This window comes from Ruditapes philippinarum, unplaced genomic scaffold, assembly GCF_026571515.1.
Source record: "Ruditapes philippinarum isolate M1 unplaced genomic scaffold, ASM2657151v2 ctg4973_1_1_1_1, whole genome shotgun sequence".
Lineage (NCBI taxonomy): Eukaryota > Metazoa > Mollusca > Bivalvia > Venerida > Veneridae > Ruditapes > Ruditapes philippinarum.
The window spans coordinates 136,980-154,328 of record NW_026860927.1 but is presented as its reverse complement, the minus strand read 5'-3'; the positions used below and the strand labels follow the sequence as shown (position 1 = coordinate 154,328).

Genomic DNA, 17,349 nt, shown 5'->3' with positions numbered 1-17,349 from the left:
AACACTCGTCTGTTAGATAGCATGATGAAAGGATCTATGCTTTTCGTGAGTAATGACTATATATTATTTAAAAGAAATATCTGATGTATGGAAAGTTGTAGAATCTATCACTTTGTTATCTTAATTGTTTGCTTCTTTATTTACTGTGTTTTTTTTCAGGGATCAGTGGCATTTGTCTATTAACTTAATATATATTTTTGAATTGGATATATTTGCTTGCCTTTACCATATCTGTTGCATGGTGATCATGTATTTTATTGCTGGATGTATGACAAATGAAAAAAAAGGCACACGCGGAGACTCATACCTTTTTTGTGATAAAATGTGTTAAAATATCCAGAAAAAAATCAAGCCGTTTGATTTAATGTAACGATTTTTAACGTAGATGTCTCTTTCCTAAAACCGCATTGGCAAAATTACGGTTTAAGAAAAGAGACATCCGCGTTTAAAATCGTGGAATTCAATTTAATTTGAGTGCTACAAACCTCTCAAAATGTTTCTCTATCCTGAAACCAAGTGTCCTTGAGTACAACATCATCATAATAATTTGGGACAAGAGACATTCTTAGTCCCAAAAATAATATATGTATTTGCTTATGCTTCAATATTTTGGTTCAGAATAAACGCATAATCCCTGACTTATTATATGCTTGTGTTGCCTAAGTCTTAAGTCACATTTGCCAAGGCTCTTTCACATTGGGGCTTGCGCTTCTGCTTGAACAAATATTAATATTTTATTTTTACCAAACGCTGTCAAATATATTTTGTGTTAAGCCGAAGCGGAGGTTAGGACTATAAAGTGTGCAAATATTTACTTTTCTTTAAAAAAATCACCCAAGTTTAAAAGTAGTTTAATTATCAAAAAAAACAAAAAAACAACCAATTATACTTTTTGTATGTAAGCTATCAAATAATATGTCCACAGTGTGCAGCGACAACGATTTCACAATTTCTGGAGAATTAATGTAAAGCTGACCATAGCAAAAAGTCACAAAGACTGTTTGGTATCTATGTTAAAGATACAATCAATTGGCATTGTCAGGTAAATGATTTATGTAAAAAAAAGAACTCTTAGGCGGATAAAATACTTTTAAAAAAGGAGTCTTGCATGCTTTACTTATAATGCACACCTTATTCCTATTTTTGATTATGAGGGAAAGAAAACAAAAAATATATGCCAAATATACAAAATACTACGATGTTCCGTTTGGACAATTGTGAATCTGGTCGTCTGACAAAATGGCCACCAGCGGTTAAAATAGAAATACCTTTAAATAACTGTTCTTTAATTGTTTGGTAGATATTTATAAAACTCTACATTAAAAAAAACAGACAACAATATTATTTGTCCAAAAGTTTCACTTCTTCCTCTCTGACTATTCACAGTATGCGGGTTTGACAAATGTTACCTTTGAGCATCTAGTTTGTCTGAGTAATAATAATGGCCCTTTAAAGATTTTTTAAAGTTTGTCTTGACTTCTTCTCTTATACACTAATGCTTATCAAACAAGTTTTTTTTTTCAGCTGGATGATTTTGCCCTTCAATTAATAATGTATTTTGGCCTGTGACTGGTTTATGTGTCTCTACAGAATAGCTGTCTCATGCAATTGGTTTCGGGCGACATATGTGATCACTGATCCCTTTTGTTGCAGTATTGTGCCCCTAATCCAAATTTGATTTTAAAATTATTTATACTGTCAAGTACGAAGAAATAAATGAGTTGTATGTGTAGTAGACAAGTCTTGTTTTTATTTTCACAGATATACCTTTGCTGTATGTTCAAGTCATGTCAAGCTGCAGGTTACGGTAAAAACTGCACTGATACTGATGACTGCACAGGATTCACAGAATGCATTGATGACAAGTGCACATGTAGCACAGGCTATGTTGTAAATACTGATGATAATGGATGTAAAGCTAGTAAGTAACATTTCTCTAGCTCATTTACCACCTGGAAAAATAGAAATATTGCATTTGTTAAAAGTAATTAGAATTTAAAGTAATAGTAATCAAAAATAATTTTAAATTATAGATGAGACCCATAATTTATATATATAAAACATTTGTCGGGAACATATTTTAGTTCAATTTTCATTATTAAGATCTATATTGATACATGCCTAAGAACTATGCTCTTTTTATGGTACGCTGACATCTGTGATTTGGTGGCTATACAATTTATTCAAGTTTTGTTTAAATTAATGTTTATTCCAGGGCTAGGATATAACTGTACAGGCAATGTTCCTTGTAATGATCAATCATCTGTTTGTGATTCTACTACAACCAAATGTGTATGTAAAAGTAATTACTATGATAGCAATGGTGCTGATGTAGGAGGAACATGTGTTGAAAGTTTGTAGACTTTATTAAATTTTTATTAAAATGCTCATTAATAAAAGATCAGTATATTCTTCGTTTTAAGCTGACATAACCTTGCTCAGGGTAAGAATTTAGAATTGTTGAATGTCAGTCTTCCATTGTCTATTGTCTGTCCACATTTGTTCGTAAACACTCAAACCGTCAAATTGAGGCCTCAAAAGTAGGGTGTGAAAATCCGTCAAAACACGCCTAAATGAGGTATAAAAAGTTAAATGTTGTTACAACCTTAATTTAAACATACAGGATTTTAAGATTTAGATTTTGTATCTGCTTTTGTTTATAGCTTACAATATAACTTGTTTCTCGTCACGGAAAGTATTGATATTCAGGTGAGCAATATTAGGGTCATCATGACCCTCTTGTTGCTAAATGTTTTCACCACAAGTGACATATATTTTATGACAATTGTTTAACGATGATCAAAGTAGTATGGTACCTTTCCACAGTTTTAAACGTTTTTAACTTGACTGCGTCATTCAGCACCAAATGCAGAAATTGATAGCCATATATTGAGCTGCATCAACGTTAAATATCCCCATTTTTATTTTGCTTATATGAGTACTGTAGGAACAAAAAGATGAAGTGTTAACATCTTAGTCTAATGATTTCCTTAAAATTTCGCGTTATTTTTTAATAGAAATGTATGTCCGTCCGTCCACTTTTAGCTCACCTGAGGACAATGTCCTCAAGGTGAGCTTTTGTGATGGCACATTGTCTGTCGTCCATCGTGCATCTGTGCGTGGGTCACTAATTTCTTTAAACAATTTCTCCTCCATAAACACTTGGCCAAATTTGTTGAAATTTTACAGGGATGTTCCCCGTAAATAACTCTGGTTGCCATGGCAACCAAAATATTATTTACCAAAAATCTTAGAAAATGTTTTTGTAAAAAACTGAAAGAGTTAGAGCTTAGATATTTGGCATTAAACGTCTTCTAGTAGATGTCTACTAAGTTTGCTCAAATAAAACCCATAGGGTTAAACTTTACCCTGCCCCAGGGGGTCATTGACCCGTCCCCATGGATATTACTTTTCCTTTATCATGTATAAACTAATAACTAAAAAATTCTTTTTGTGAAAATCCAAAAGAGCTACAGCTTAGACATTTGGCATGAAACATCTTCTAGTGGATGTCTACCAAGTTTGTTCAAATAAAAGCTCTAGGGTCAAAATTTGCTCCAACCGAGGGGGTCATTGATTTTCCTTATAATTATATACATGTATATCGTGAAAACTTTAAAAATCTGCTTGTGAAAATCCAAAAGAGCTAAAGCTTAGATATTTGACATGTAACATCTCCTAGTAGATGTCTGCCAACCTTGTTCCAGACTTCCCGAAATACGTCGGTCCGACGGACATGTCCGATAAATTTTTATTAGGTCCGATGATTATTATCGGATCGGTCCGACTGTCCAGCTTTTATCCAAGTTGCATGTATGCAAAAGGCGCCAAACTCTAACAAATCACCTTTGCACTTAATTTCTTTCAGATTATTAAACCTGAACATAGTAGGACAGACCAAAATTAAATTATAACATGTTAATGACTTCTCGGAATAAATTTAATCAATATACAGTTAAATGGATTATATTGCCAAATATTTACAAAATAACCAATAAATAGGAGTTATCTACTCTCCCCTTTGAAATAAACAATAAATAGCTTATATCTTCTATTTCACAACCTTTCTGTATTAATGTAATGTAAACATAAAAATAATAATGAATATAGCATATATTTGGGTTAGATGTTAAACTATCTTTGGTCAATTTGTACAACTTTCCATCAGTTTCCATGTAATTAGACTTAAACAGCAAATAATAATATAATTGACTGCTTTTGGTAATGAGGGGGTTCAGAGACATCCTTTGCTTTCCTTCAGGTCAATATCATCAAGAAGTGGGCGGCAAAAGACTGTCGCGGGCACCCCAGCGGCGCCCTGTTTTATCAGGGAGGGGGATACTTGTATCCTATGTTACCGGGGAGGAGCTTTGGTAGACTCCATGTTCCTTTGCTAATCCAAAGTAAAAACAAATTGTACCATATATGTCAAATAATAAATTTCAATTTTCTTAAACAATTTTAATTATAAAACAGATTAGGGGCGGGTTGACCTGAGCGTGTGGACTGGCCAAACATCAGGATAAAACCCGTCCCCAGGCTATTTCAATATTAAATTCCGATTACTTCCAACTAATTGAGATATAGATAAACAATTAATAGCTTAATATAAATATTAGTCCTATAAATATTCTTATAATTTCTTCTAAAAATCTAATCAAATTAATTAATAAACTAAAATAAATAAATAATCTAAATTTAACTAATGTATCTATAGAGAATCGTGACGAATATTTAGTTTTTATAAAGTAAACAATCAAAAGTTTTAACGTGAATAGAGTCTAGATGCTCTACATAGTGCACAGCAGAGCACACTAAAATATACAGGACTTGTTTACGCCCGCTCCTGAGGGGATCATAGGTTAAAGTATTGAGCATGGAGTCAAAATCGGATAGTAAATGAACCAATGACGACATTGGAGACAAGTGCTTTCGACCAATTAGAGAGCAGCTTTTATACCCCGTGTTGGGCATGAAAACATAAACAAATAGGATGTTTTCGGCTCATTTTTGCAGATTTTTCAACTAATTTTCTAATATTAAGTTGAAAGTACAAACTATTTCAGTCCATATTGATATATAATCTATAACTATAGATAATTTTGCTTTTACCTTTACATAGTTTTTATTAAATACAGCAATATCTGTGTCTAACTTCGGAAAAAGTTCATGTTTTGCATGAATATGTAAACAAATAAGAATTTTCTGTAGAATCCCGCAAATATTACAATGAAGTTGTATTACAGTGGTAAAAAATCATAATATAATCCTTTCATTGTTTTCCGATTTTTCGTCTTTTCGACACTAAAAGAAAAAAATGGGGTATGACATCTAATAATAAGGTTAAGATACGGTAATCAGAAATACTTCTTAAGTTCCTAGACAAACCGGACATACCAGAAAATAAATTATTTACAATTTTAAATTAAAAGACCTACAGTGCACTTTGTCCATCAGAAAAAAAAGTGCATCTGTTCCTTTGATTTCAAAAGTGTTCAAAAGGGAAAAGCATTTGGCAGTAACAATCAAATAATCAATTAACGATTCTTCTCGAAAAGTAAAATTCCCTTGTAAATCTTTATCATATTGTCCATTAACGATAAATAAATTATTGTTTCTGCATAAATTAACATCATAAAATTGTGATTAATTGTCTTGTCCATCAATTTCCTGTCTAAATTTATTGCCATTTTTTCAAGATTTGTATAATTATCTAAATGTGAAACAAAATCCTCGTCAAATTCGAACATATCGTTAAGAAAAGAGTCTGAGGGGAGATTATCTGCAAGTTCCACAACTTTTGGATTCATGTCACCAGTTAACATAACAATCTTATATGTACTACATACAGACAAAATCATTTTCAAAAGAATTGATATCGGTTTAATTTTAAACCGCGAGTTTTTTTGGCGGAAAATATATAATACATAGCACTGCATTTTCAGAAGTATTCAAATATTGTTAGTCTAACGAAACTCATTTTATATAATTATTATTTTCAGGTAATTCTTTTACAAATTTAGAATACTTTTGTTTGACATATAGACCTATTCCATCGGACATCATTTCTTGTGTAATTATTTGAACGATGCTTAGCCAAAAGTACAGTCTTCAATGTCTACCAAATCTTTATCATCAAGATGAGTTTCAATAGCATAGAAAAAATCAAAGCAATTAACAAGTTCAAGGAAATCTGGATAATCATTTAATCATTTACATTCAAACTATAAAAACTTAATATCAATATCATCACATATCGTTCGGGAAGAATTCCCCCAATCTGTCATAATCACGGTTATCAGAGTTCCTGTTTCCTAGGGTAAATCTTATATCGGTGTCTGTCCACGGCCTCGAGAATTTATCAATCTGGGAGTTACTACGATACTGCTGGGATTCTCTCCTGGGTGCTCGACCTCGTGAACGCAGTGATACAGGGGTTTTCCTGTTGGTTGAAATTGGCTCTCTCCTGTTGAGACCGGTGTTTCGTGAGGGTGACGTAGAAACTCGTTTGTCAGCATGTAAATCCCGTGCACTGTCTGCATTTGTCCTGGTCACGTGACTATTCATTAACTCATTTTGTTTATCTGGAGTATTACTACGGGAATTAGCTGTCTTTTGTTTTGAAATGTTCGAATGTTTCGAAACATCGTCCCAGTCTAGGTCACGATCCAGTACAACATCCCCATCACGAATAACTTTTACGGGGTATGCCAGGACTGTTCTACTGTCGGGATATCTCTGTTTTTTAGATTCAAAAGGAGGCCACAGTGTTTTCCTAGCCGAGGTTATTTCGGTTTTGAAATCTTTATTTATACTGTAATAAAGGCCTTCCAGGCGGCGAGCTCTTGAAATGATCAATTGGACATCATTAAAGTTTTCAAAAGTCACAAATATCGGCCGCGTTTTTCCTCTAACAAACGGACCAAGTCTGTATGAGCGTTTCATGTGTATTGGCCTGGCAACTTCCTACTCAATTAAAAGGAGGTTGGTGACAGTTTGTTCACAATTTTCAATGAGATAAGTGTGTCCTTAATGATTTCGAGTTTACCTTTGAGTTTTAGGCAGTTGTCAATTTTCCCCTCGATGACCTCGATTTTCCTTCTACTCGAGCTAATTTTGGCAAACATAACAGAAATTTAATCACAAATAGATAAAAGTATATATTCATCAATCGCCAAATCAGTGCTGCCTTTACTTATTCCCGGTCGTTTAGAACGCTGCACCTGTCTAAAAGTCTGGTCATTAAATACATGGTCAGTTTGACTTTCTCCTTGTCCTTGACCCGTCTATACTGTCAAGTAGATCAAACCGGCTTCTGCTTAAATGTCTTAATATCTCGGCTAGTGAGTAGCTTCAAACAAAAGTTTTCTTTGTTTGGACATTTTATATAAAAAAACCTAACAAATTAAAACACTGTGAAAAATCATACCTATACATTTAAAGACATGATGAAAGAGCTATAATGTAATTGCCAATAGGAAAATTTAACACATACTGACAAGTGTGCATAGACAAATCAGGTGACTATTTGATGGTAATTGAACATGTCACTTGGTGAGATAATATTATCTTAGACATTCAATTATCAACATTAAGATCTTCATTGATACATTATTCATACCAAAGATCTATGATCTATAAATAAATGACACAAGAAAACTTGAAGTGATGATTATATATGCAATGTTTAGCTTTCGCTGTCGAGTAAATACCCCAGAAAGCCACCAGTCATGCTTTTGGGGGCTTATTTTGAAGCAGAGACTGGTGATAATTTACTGACTGATACTAAATATGTATGCAAGGCGATATTTGTGATGATACTATGTTCATGCAAGGGGTGTTCCAGACAAATGTTATAAATGGGTCTCCCCATTATTTAAAAATTATTATTGATTATTTTGAATTTAATAACTTCAAACAAATTTGCAATTGGGCATATATTGCCACGCCTATGCGGAGCTCTTATTTTCTTTAAAAATGGCCTAAATATCTTACTTCATGTAATATTCATTTTTAGATATGTCAGCTTGATAGGATTTTTATTGCTCTTTTTTCGTGTTGAGGATTGTAAGATATGTAAAATATTTCTATGAGATGTAGAAAGTTTTGAATAAAAGCAAGTTTTCACTAGCTGCTTACTGTTGTTTTATTGTATGTTGTCCATGTTAAGTGATATCCAAAAAAGTTAATGAATGTATAAACCTTATACATTTATTTATTTTTAGAGGTTGGCCTTGGCTCTAATTGTTCAATGCCAAATGCCTGTTCATCATCTCGGGCTGAATGTGTTGGAAGCAGGTGTAGATGTACCAACACATATTACGATACAAACACTGACAATACAATTGGAGGTAGTTGTGAGACAAGTATGTTTATTTGATTTTTGAATTATACATGTTGTATATACAAAAGCGCTTAGGGCTCAAACATCCTGTTGTATGTAAAATGGTGAAAATCAAATGAATATTTCTAACTTTGACATGAGAAAAATTTCAAATGAAAGAAAACACTTTGAAATTTATACAAACTAGGAATACTTTTTATGTCCAGTCAGTATCGTACAATTATAGATATTTTTAAGCTTTATTTAGTTGTTTAGTAAAAAAAATGGTTGTCAATAATGTAATTGTATGATTACAGGGATAAATCTTGGAGCTTCTTGTTCCGGTAGCCATTCGAACAATAAACAATGTATTGACCAAAATGCAAGCTGTCAATGCTTGCCCTCCTATATCTGCTCCTGTGATGAACGTTATCATCGAGATGGAAGCAATTGTAAACCAAGTAAGTAACGTAACTTGCATATTAAAGAAAATATAGACATTTAAAGGGGTATATTGGAAAATCTACTTATGGAGAAGAATCTTCAATCTTTATTAGTTATTTCTGAACAATGTTTGTGTATTTGAGTTTTACATAATGAACATGAAATATTAAACGAACTGCACTGAGGTCCAAAAGCCGGAAAAATAGAATTTAGATATCTTACATAGATTAATTGGGGCACTTAAAACAGGAAACAGTTGCAAACAATAATTAAGAAATATACTCGGAAATATATTTAAAACTCATATATATGTGCTAATCTTAATATCCCTATTTGAGTGAAAATTTTTATAATTAGAATTATTCAGGAAATATAATGAGTGAATGATCTGAAATTTTGCGTACAAGTTATTAGCCTAATCCTACATAAAATGGAATATTAATCTTCAAAACTATTTACAAATCCCATCATGTAAAATAAACATAATGATTGACCCTTTAACTTAACATTCATTTGTATTATATTTGAGCTTCTAGCAGTAAACCGCCTCCGTGGTCGAGGGGTAAGAGTCGATGACTTCTAATCCAGTTACCTCTCTGGCGTGGGTTCGACTACCCACCTATATGACTGAAATACTGTTGGAAAACGGCGTAAAACGAAACAAACAAACAAAAACAAACTAGCAGTAAACAGTTTGTTATGTACATGTATTTCGAGAAATGGCTAGCATTGAAACCTCTTTTTCCTCTCACATTTTAAGGTTCATGGGCTTATGTTTTAGTTGTGATTCATTAAACCCTTTTTATGCCTCAAGACTGATTGCATCTTTATTTATCAAAACTTTATGTATTTGGTAACATGCTACAGTTTCCAAAGAATTACGTTTAGACAATTACCTGAACCGTCACTTTATTCTGTTGCTTTTCAGTAATTAGCACAGTTATAGTGATTTAGTATTTCGTATCAAGTCAAATCTTTGTTTTAAATGGCAATATTTCCACATTTAGCGCTACTTTTTTCAGGTGATAAGCTTCTAGCATGCTGTCGTATCATTATTTACATGTTAGTGAACTCGTGTTCGCTATATTTTAAGAACGAATTCATTCGTGTCTGAGGAAAAATGTGCCTTTAAATTAATTATGTAAATAAATAACAAGTAATCACAGCTTTCATCTGCTGTCTAAGATGAAATTTAACTGACAAAATATCATTTAGACCTAGATATTCACTTCGTTATGTTTTATATTTTTAAATCATTCTATCAATAATGAAACATTCAAGCTTTTGTTAAAACATGTTTCATCTCAAATTTGACCCAAACTATCAATCAATATAGTTTGACTATATATATTAAGCATTAATACTGTGCTAAATCTCTGATTACTGAGAAAATTGTAACAATTTAGTTAATAAAGTTTACAAAAAAAAATTGTCTAATAAGATATACAAATATTATATCTGATTCAGTATTTATATTAATCAATTTTACAATATATTACCTTTTTTCAGATGTTGCACTTGGTGGCAATTGTAAAGGAGGTGTACTTAATGAATGTTCAGATCCACATGCTGAATGTATTAACAGAACATGTACATGTAGTGTTGGATTTTATCATTTAAATGAAGCGAACTCTCGAAGTATTTGCAAAACAGGCAAAGTTTATATTCATTATTTACTAGCTGTCAAGGCAATTGTAGTAGCAACCACCTCCTTATTTATATGATCTCATACCCTTATATTTACAGAGATAGTCTTAAGTGTCTTTTTAACTTAACTTTTTAAAAATGTCATTGCTAAAGTCATGCTGTCTGTTTCCATTCTCATTGCAAGCCAGAAACTTTAACATTGGTCCTAATTTTATATGCCCAAAACAATATTGGCGTATATTGTTGAGCACCTGGTTGTCCATCTGCACTACCAAATAGAGATAGGGGACAATCAAAAAGTTAACATAACAATAAAGTTCATTCCATGCTATAATGAGACGTTGTGTAGAGTGCAGGTTTGACCTTCCTCAGGTCAAGGTCACATTTGGTCATTTTGTATAAATTTCACAATTTTGTGTTTAGATAACTTGATTTATACTATTACTGACAAAGATTTCTGACAGGTTATATGACCCTATACGGCAAGGATTATATTTCAAACAACATTTTATATACGGCCATAAAACCTCTCAGAAATATTTATAACAAATTCAAAATACAGCAATTTAACATTATGTTTCTGAGAAAAAAAAAGAGATTTCTGTATAAATTGAAAGCAGCTCTGTATATAAAACTATATAAACTTCAGGATTATCAAATTTAAAGCAATGTCGAAATATACAGGATTATAAAGACTTGTATAAGAAAACACATTTAAGTTGCATTGTGTTAAAGTTCAATGTCTACAAATTAGATACATTTGTATCTACTTCGCGTTGCCTCATTGACCTTTACAAAACTGATCTGAACCATGCCCCTTGGTTCAATATTGGCCCCAACCAAGAGGTCACTTAATTTATATAAACTTATATTAAACAACATCTAATTTATTGTGTGAACTATGATGCCCGGGACTTAGATGTGTGGCATGTAATATCAGTTTGTGGCCCACAAAATAACTGGTATTTCTCATGCCCCTTGGGTCAATATTGGCCCTGACCTGGGGTCACTTTGTTGATATCTTGCATGAGAAAACACATATCAGTCTTACTTTGTGAAACTACCATGCATATAGTTTAAATATTTGTCATGTAGTATTTTCCTAGTTGACCTGTACAGTTTTGAAATATAAAATTTTAAATTGATTTTGTATAAGAAAATGATGTAATCTTTAGAGTGTTCTTTACTGTAATATTTTTTCTCAAATGTGTTTGACTTAAGAAATAAGAAAACAACATGTGAGCCCCTCTTGTTGATGGCTCTTGTTAGTTTCTGTGATTATTGAGCATTAAATTATGAAATTATATGACCTCGTATATTGACAATGACATTGTGTGACATTGTGTATAAGTATTGCCCCCATAATCCTCCAATGATGTTTCACTTATTAAATATTTTATGGTTTTCACCCATATAAATAGTAATGTCAAAGATCCTCTTCAAAAGTCAGTGATACAAAGCAGCTTCAGTAACTTCATATCAATGGGAAATAACTTTTTCAACAAAGTTGCTTGTTTTCATTTTAACCACACCAGGTAATCGGCTTAAATCTATGCATGATAATGTATATGATGTAGAGTGTAATATACATGTAGTTGCTTATTATATATGTCTAGTTATGAAGGTATAAACAAAACAGATAATATATGATTCATGATAATGTAGTGAATGCCTCAGATGTTAAAACAATTCAGTTCATTTGTTTGATTTCAGTGCAAGAACTTCAAGTAACTGGAATTACATTTACAAATATAAAAACCACAGAATTTACTGTATCTTGGACTGCACCAATCAGATCTAGTTATGTAAGTAGATTTGATGTAGAATGGCAAAGTGGGGGTAAGGTGGTCAGTGCAACATCACCTCAGAGGGTTACAGGTTTGACACCTGGAAAAACATATGAAGTAAAAGTGATAACAAACGATACAGCCACAGAACCTGGTGTTACAAGGACAACTTATACATCAAAGCAACAAGCAGCAAGTAATTAAGAAGTCTTAAAATCTATTAAATGTATTTTTACATTATGATGCAGAATAAGGGAGAGCACACTTTTGCACATGCTTATTATCTTTATTTTTTTCTGTTTAATATTACTTGAATTCTACGGTTGGGGAAATCTTTAAGCATTCTTAGTCGAACCATTTGAGATATACAAACCAATTTTCAACAACTGTTGTAATATATTAAGGTGACAACAGTACAGATAAGATAAAGTTTCGTTATGTAGTTTTACAAATTTAAGCAAAATAGCGGCATTGCTAGTCACATGGGTTCAAACCAATTCAGGGGCAAGTCATTGTTTCCTAATGCAAGAAACTTTACACTCATTTCTCAGTATTTGTTGCTTCCAGAATGGAATTAAATGTGTCTATAAGCTTATAGCTCTCTACACAATCGAACTAAAATAAATCCTGTAAAAAGTATGCTTGTTGACTTTGCATTATTAAATCAGTTTAAAGGTGGTCCTTTTTGTTGGTGTCATGAAAATTAGTATTATATTTTACATGTATTTGATTTGTTTTATTTCAGATATTGATCATGATAAAGTACTTTTAATTTTAAAACCATTCATAAATGATGTCTGTGTGACATTCACTATTCAAGCTGATTTGATGACTATAGTTTAGTACATTACACAAATAAAACTTGCCCCCAAGTAATGAATGGTATGAAAATGTAGAATAGATGGGGACAACCTACGTGTTTTTACCGTATTAGATGTGAACATTCAGTTGAATATTGAATGTAACATGACAACTTGTTATCAATAATAGATTTAATTGTAGATCATAAAATGTAAACAAATGTTTTCTTTTAAAAGCTTATACTTTTGTTCATTTTTCAGAACCAAGCATTCCAGGTGATGTAACAAGTTCAAGCAATGTCGAAATATACAGGATTATAAAGACTTGTATAAGAAAACACATTTAAGTTGCATTGTGTTAAAGTTCAATGTCTACAAATTAGATACATTTGTATCTACTTCGCGTTGCCTCATTGACCTTTACAAAACTGATCTGAACCATGCCCCTTGGTTCAATATTGGCCCCAACCAAGAGGTCACTTAATTTATATAAACTTATATTAAACAACATCTAATTTATTGTGTGAACTATGATGCCCGGGACTTAGATGTGTGGCATGTAATATCAGTTTGTGGCCCACAAAATAACTGGTATTTCTCATGCCCCTTGGGTCAATATTGGCCCTGACCTGGGGTCACTTTGTTGATATCTTGCATGAGAAAACACATATCAGTCTTACTTTGTGAAACTACCATGCATATAGTTTAAATATTTGTCATGTAGTATTTTCCTAGTTGACCTGTACAGTTTTGAAATATAAAATTTTAAATTGATTTTGTATAAGAAAATGATGTAATCTTTAGAGTGTTCTTTACTGTAATATTTTTTTCTCAAATGTGTTTGACTTAAGAAATAAGAAAACAACATGTGAGCCCCTCTTGTTGATGGCTCTTGTTAGTTTCTGTGATTATTGAGCATTAAATTATGAAATTATATGACCTCGTATATTGACAATGACATTGTGTGACATTGTGTATAAGTATTGCCCCCATAATCCTCCAATGATGTTTCACTTATTAAATATTTTATGGTTTTCACCCATATAAATAGTAATGTCAAAGATCCTCTTCAAAAGTCAGTGATACAAAGCAGCTTCAGTAACTTCATATCAATGGGAAATAACTTTTTCAACAAAGTTGCTTGTTTTCATTTTAACCACACCAGGTAATCGGCTTAAATCTATGCATGATAATGTATATGATGTAGAGTGTAATATACATGTAGTTGCTTATTATATATGTCTAGTTATGAAGGTATAAACAAAACAGATAATATATGATTCATGATAATGTAGTGAATGCCTCAGATGTTAAAACAATTCAGTTCATTTGTTTGATTTCAGTGCAAGAACTTCAAGTAACTGGAATTACATTTACAAATATAAAACCACAGAATTTACTGTATCTTGGACTGCACCAATCAGATCTAGTTATGTAAGTAGATTTGATGTAGAATGGCAAAGTGGGGGTAAGGTGGTCAGTGCAACATCACCTCAGAGGGTTACAGGTTTGACACCTGGAAAAACATATGAAGTAAAAGTGATAACAAACGATACAGCCACAGAACCTGGTGTTACAAGGACAACTTATACATCAAAGCAACAAGCAGCAAGTAATTAAGAAGTCTTAAAATCTATTAAATGTATTTTTACATTATGATGCAGAATAAGGGAGAGCACACTTTTGCACATGCTTATTATCTTTATTTTTTTCTGTTTAATATTACTTGAATTCTACGGTTGGGGAAATCTTTAAGCATTCTTAGTCGAAACCATTTGAGATATACAAACCAATTTTCAACAACTGTTGTAATATATTAAGGTGACAACAGTACAGATAAGATAAAGTTTCGTTATGTAGTTTTACAAATTTAAGCAAAATAGCGGCATTGCTAGTCACATGGGTTCAAACCAATTCAGGGGCAAGTCATTGTTTCCTAATGCAAGAAACTTTACACTCATTTCTCAGTATTTGTTGCTTCCAGAATGGAATTAAATGTGTCTATAAGCTTATAGCTCTCTACACAATCGAACTAAAATAAATCCTGTAAAAAGTATGCTTGTTGACTTTGCATTATTAAATCAGTTTAAAGGTGGTCCTTTTTGTTGGTGTCATGAAAATTTAGTATTATATTTTACATGTATTTGATTTTTTATTTCAGATATTGATCATGATAAAGTACTTTTAATTTTAAAACCATTCATAAATGATGTCTGTGTGACATTCACTATTCAAGCTGATTTGATGACTATAGTTTAGTACATTACACAAATAAAACTTGCCCCCAAGTAATGAATGGTATGAAAATGTAGAATAGATGGGGACAACCTACGTGTTTTTACCGTATTAGATGTGAACATTCAGTTGAATATTGAATGTAACATGACAACTTGTTATCAATAATAGATTTAATTGTAGATCATAAAATGTAAACAAATGTTTTCTTTTAAAAGCTTATACTTTTGTTCATTTTTCAGAACCAAGCATTCCAGGTGATGTAACAAGTTCAGGAGATGATTTAGATGCTCTTGATAGATACATAAATATTAAATGGACAGCAGGAACTGGTGTAACAACGTTATATAGAGTAAAGTTATTTGATGGTGATACACAGAAAGGTTCCCGAGACGCCTCATTTGTATCAACAACGTTTAACAACGTACTGAATGGTTATAGATATAATGTTTATGTAACAGCAAGGAGTCAACAGTTTCATGGAGATTATTTATGGAGTGAAGCAAAGGTTTCTCCAATTAAAACAAAAGTCCAAGGTAACAGTTCTCTATCATGCCTTTTCATTTCACATTATATTGAGCTTATATTGGAAACATTTAAAAAGAAGACAAGAAATATTTCCATTTTTGGTATTAGAAAAGCATTCTATTGTTAAAGGATACTTAGACTGTAATAGTAAGCCCTTACAAGTGAACTTTTATTTCAGAAATGAAAAAAAAAATATTTTTAAAATTTCTGTTTGTTTCTCTGTTACAGTTCCAGATGCACCTCATAATGGTTCTTGCAACTCTCCTACAGACAGTGCTATAACACTTAATTGGAATGCACCGTCATTACCTAACGGTGATTTAGTGAGATATCATATTGTAGTATTGAATACAAGTAACGATTTTCAGCTCCGTGATAAAACTACAGGAACTGAAACACAAAAAGTGGTTGGAAATCTTCTAACAAGTAATTATAACATTTTCAACACACTGTAAGGAATGATATTGTGTAAGCAATTTTATGTTAATAGTTATTTAGATATGCAGAGGATATTTGTTTGCTTTTATATAAAATTGAAATATACGTCGTTGAGTGAACACCAGATGCAATATTTTTGCGACTGGCGTAGCCACAACTGCAAATAAAAAAGCTGGTGTTCACGAATGAAATATATTTCAATCTTACATGCACAACCAACAACTTTTCTTTTTATTTATGTTTTTTAAGTGATTTTAAGTATTTTTAATGATTTTAGCCGCAAGTCATCACACCATGACGTCACATCATCAGTTTTGAAATATAGTCCTGTTACATTTCTCTAATTTTGTTACGTTTTAATATGATGTATGATGATATATCGACTTTCCGTTCCTAAATTAGCAAAATTTACGTATGACAAAATTTATTTTTAAATTAGCCTGTTATTTCATGTAGTTCTGTTCATGATAGTCTTCTCATCCGCGTTCAGATATAGTCCGGCTAAGTACAGTGAAAATTATATTTTATAAATTTCACTACTGGTTTATCAGTCTGAATATAATTATCTGATATATTACAGTAAAACACTGGAAAGCATGAAATAATTGATAAAATTTGGCTTTTCATTTATTTCATAATATAAGATATAACTCTATCAAATAATAACTTATTGATTATTGCTTCTTTTAGAAACAAACTACATATTTAGGTTATATACAGAAAATGAAGGATATAATTCGACACATTTTTACCAGGTGTCATCAGCTTGCAAAACTAGAGCTCACAGTAAGTATACATGTATAAATATGGATGTTGGACCTATATTTGTATTTTTAAGTGCTTTGTGCACTGAGGATGTTAGTTAAAGCGTTTTAAACAATAAAGTTAAACTTTTTTCTGCTTTTATGTGCCCCCACTATAGTGGGGCATTTAGATGTTACCTCGTCCGTCCATCTGTCCGTCCGTTCTCATTTTGTGTGGCATGCAGCTAGTATTTTACCTAGGGTCATGACACTTTACAGGAATGTTGATCAGCATGTGAAGTTGTGCGCCTTGGGTTTCGCTTGTGGATATATTTTTCTGTTTTGTCTTGACTTAGTAAAAATTTGTATTTTTAATTGTGTTGTGTGTAGCTAAAATTTATTTA

The 17,349-nt window shown here is 32.0% G+C and overlaps 2 protein-coding genes across 2 annotated transcripts in view; both read left to right on the top strand.

The window, feature by feature from the left end:
* LOC132713944 (prion-like-(Q/N-rich) domain-bearing protein 25) lies at positions 1-10,491 on the top strand. The gene is made up of 6 exons (XM_060696646.1): positions 1-45; positions 1,762-1,921; positions 2,216-2,353; positions 8,226-8,366; positions 8,641-8,784; positions 10,277-10,491. The coding sequence occupies exons 1-6, from the start codon at positions 22-24 to the stop codon at positions 10,489-10,491; spliced, it is 822 nt and encodes a 273-aa protein (XP_060552629.1). The 5' UTR covers positions 1-21.
* A 1,562-nt stretch (positions 10,492-12,053) lies between these two features.
* LOC132713943 (titin-like) overlaps positions 12,054-17,349 on the top strand; it is a 32,277-nt gene continuing 26,981 nt past the window's right edge. Inside the window, exons 1-6 of the mRNA XM_060696645.1 lie at positions 12,054-12,397; positions 13,263-13,328; positions 14,326-14,613; positions 15,479-15,772; positions 15,993-16,190; positions 16,893-16,988. Coding sequence (XP_060552628.1) covers positions 12,061-12,397; positions 13,263-13,328; positions 14,326-14,613; positions 15,479-15,772; positions 15,993-16,190; positions 16,893-16,988 — 1,279 coding nt within the window. The 5' untranslated portion in view covers positions 12,054-12,060. The remainder of the gene's footprint in view (positions 12,398-13,262; positions 13,329-14,325; positions 14,614-15,478; positions 15,773-15,992; positions 16,191-16,892; positions 16,989-17,349) is intronic.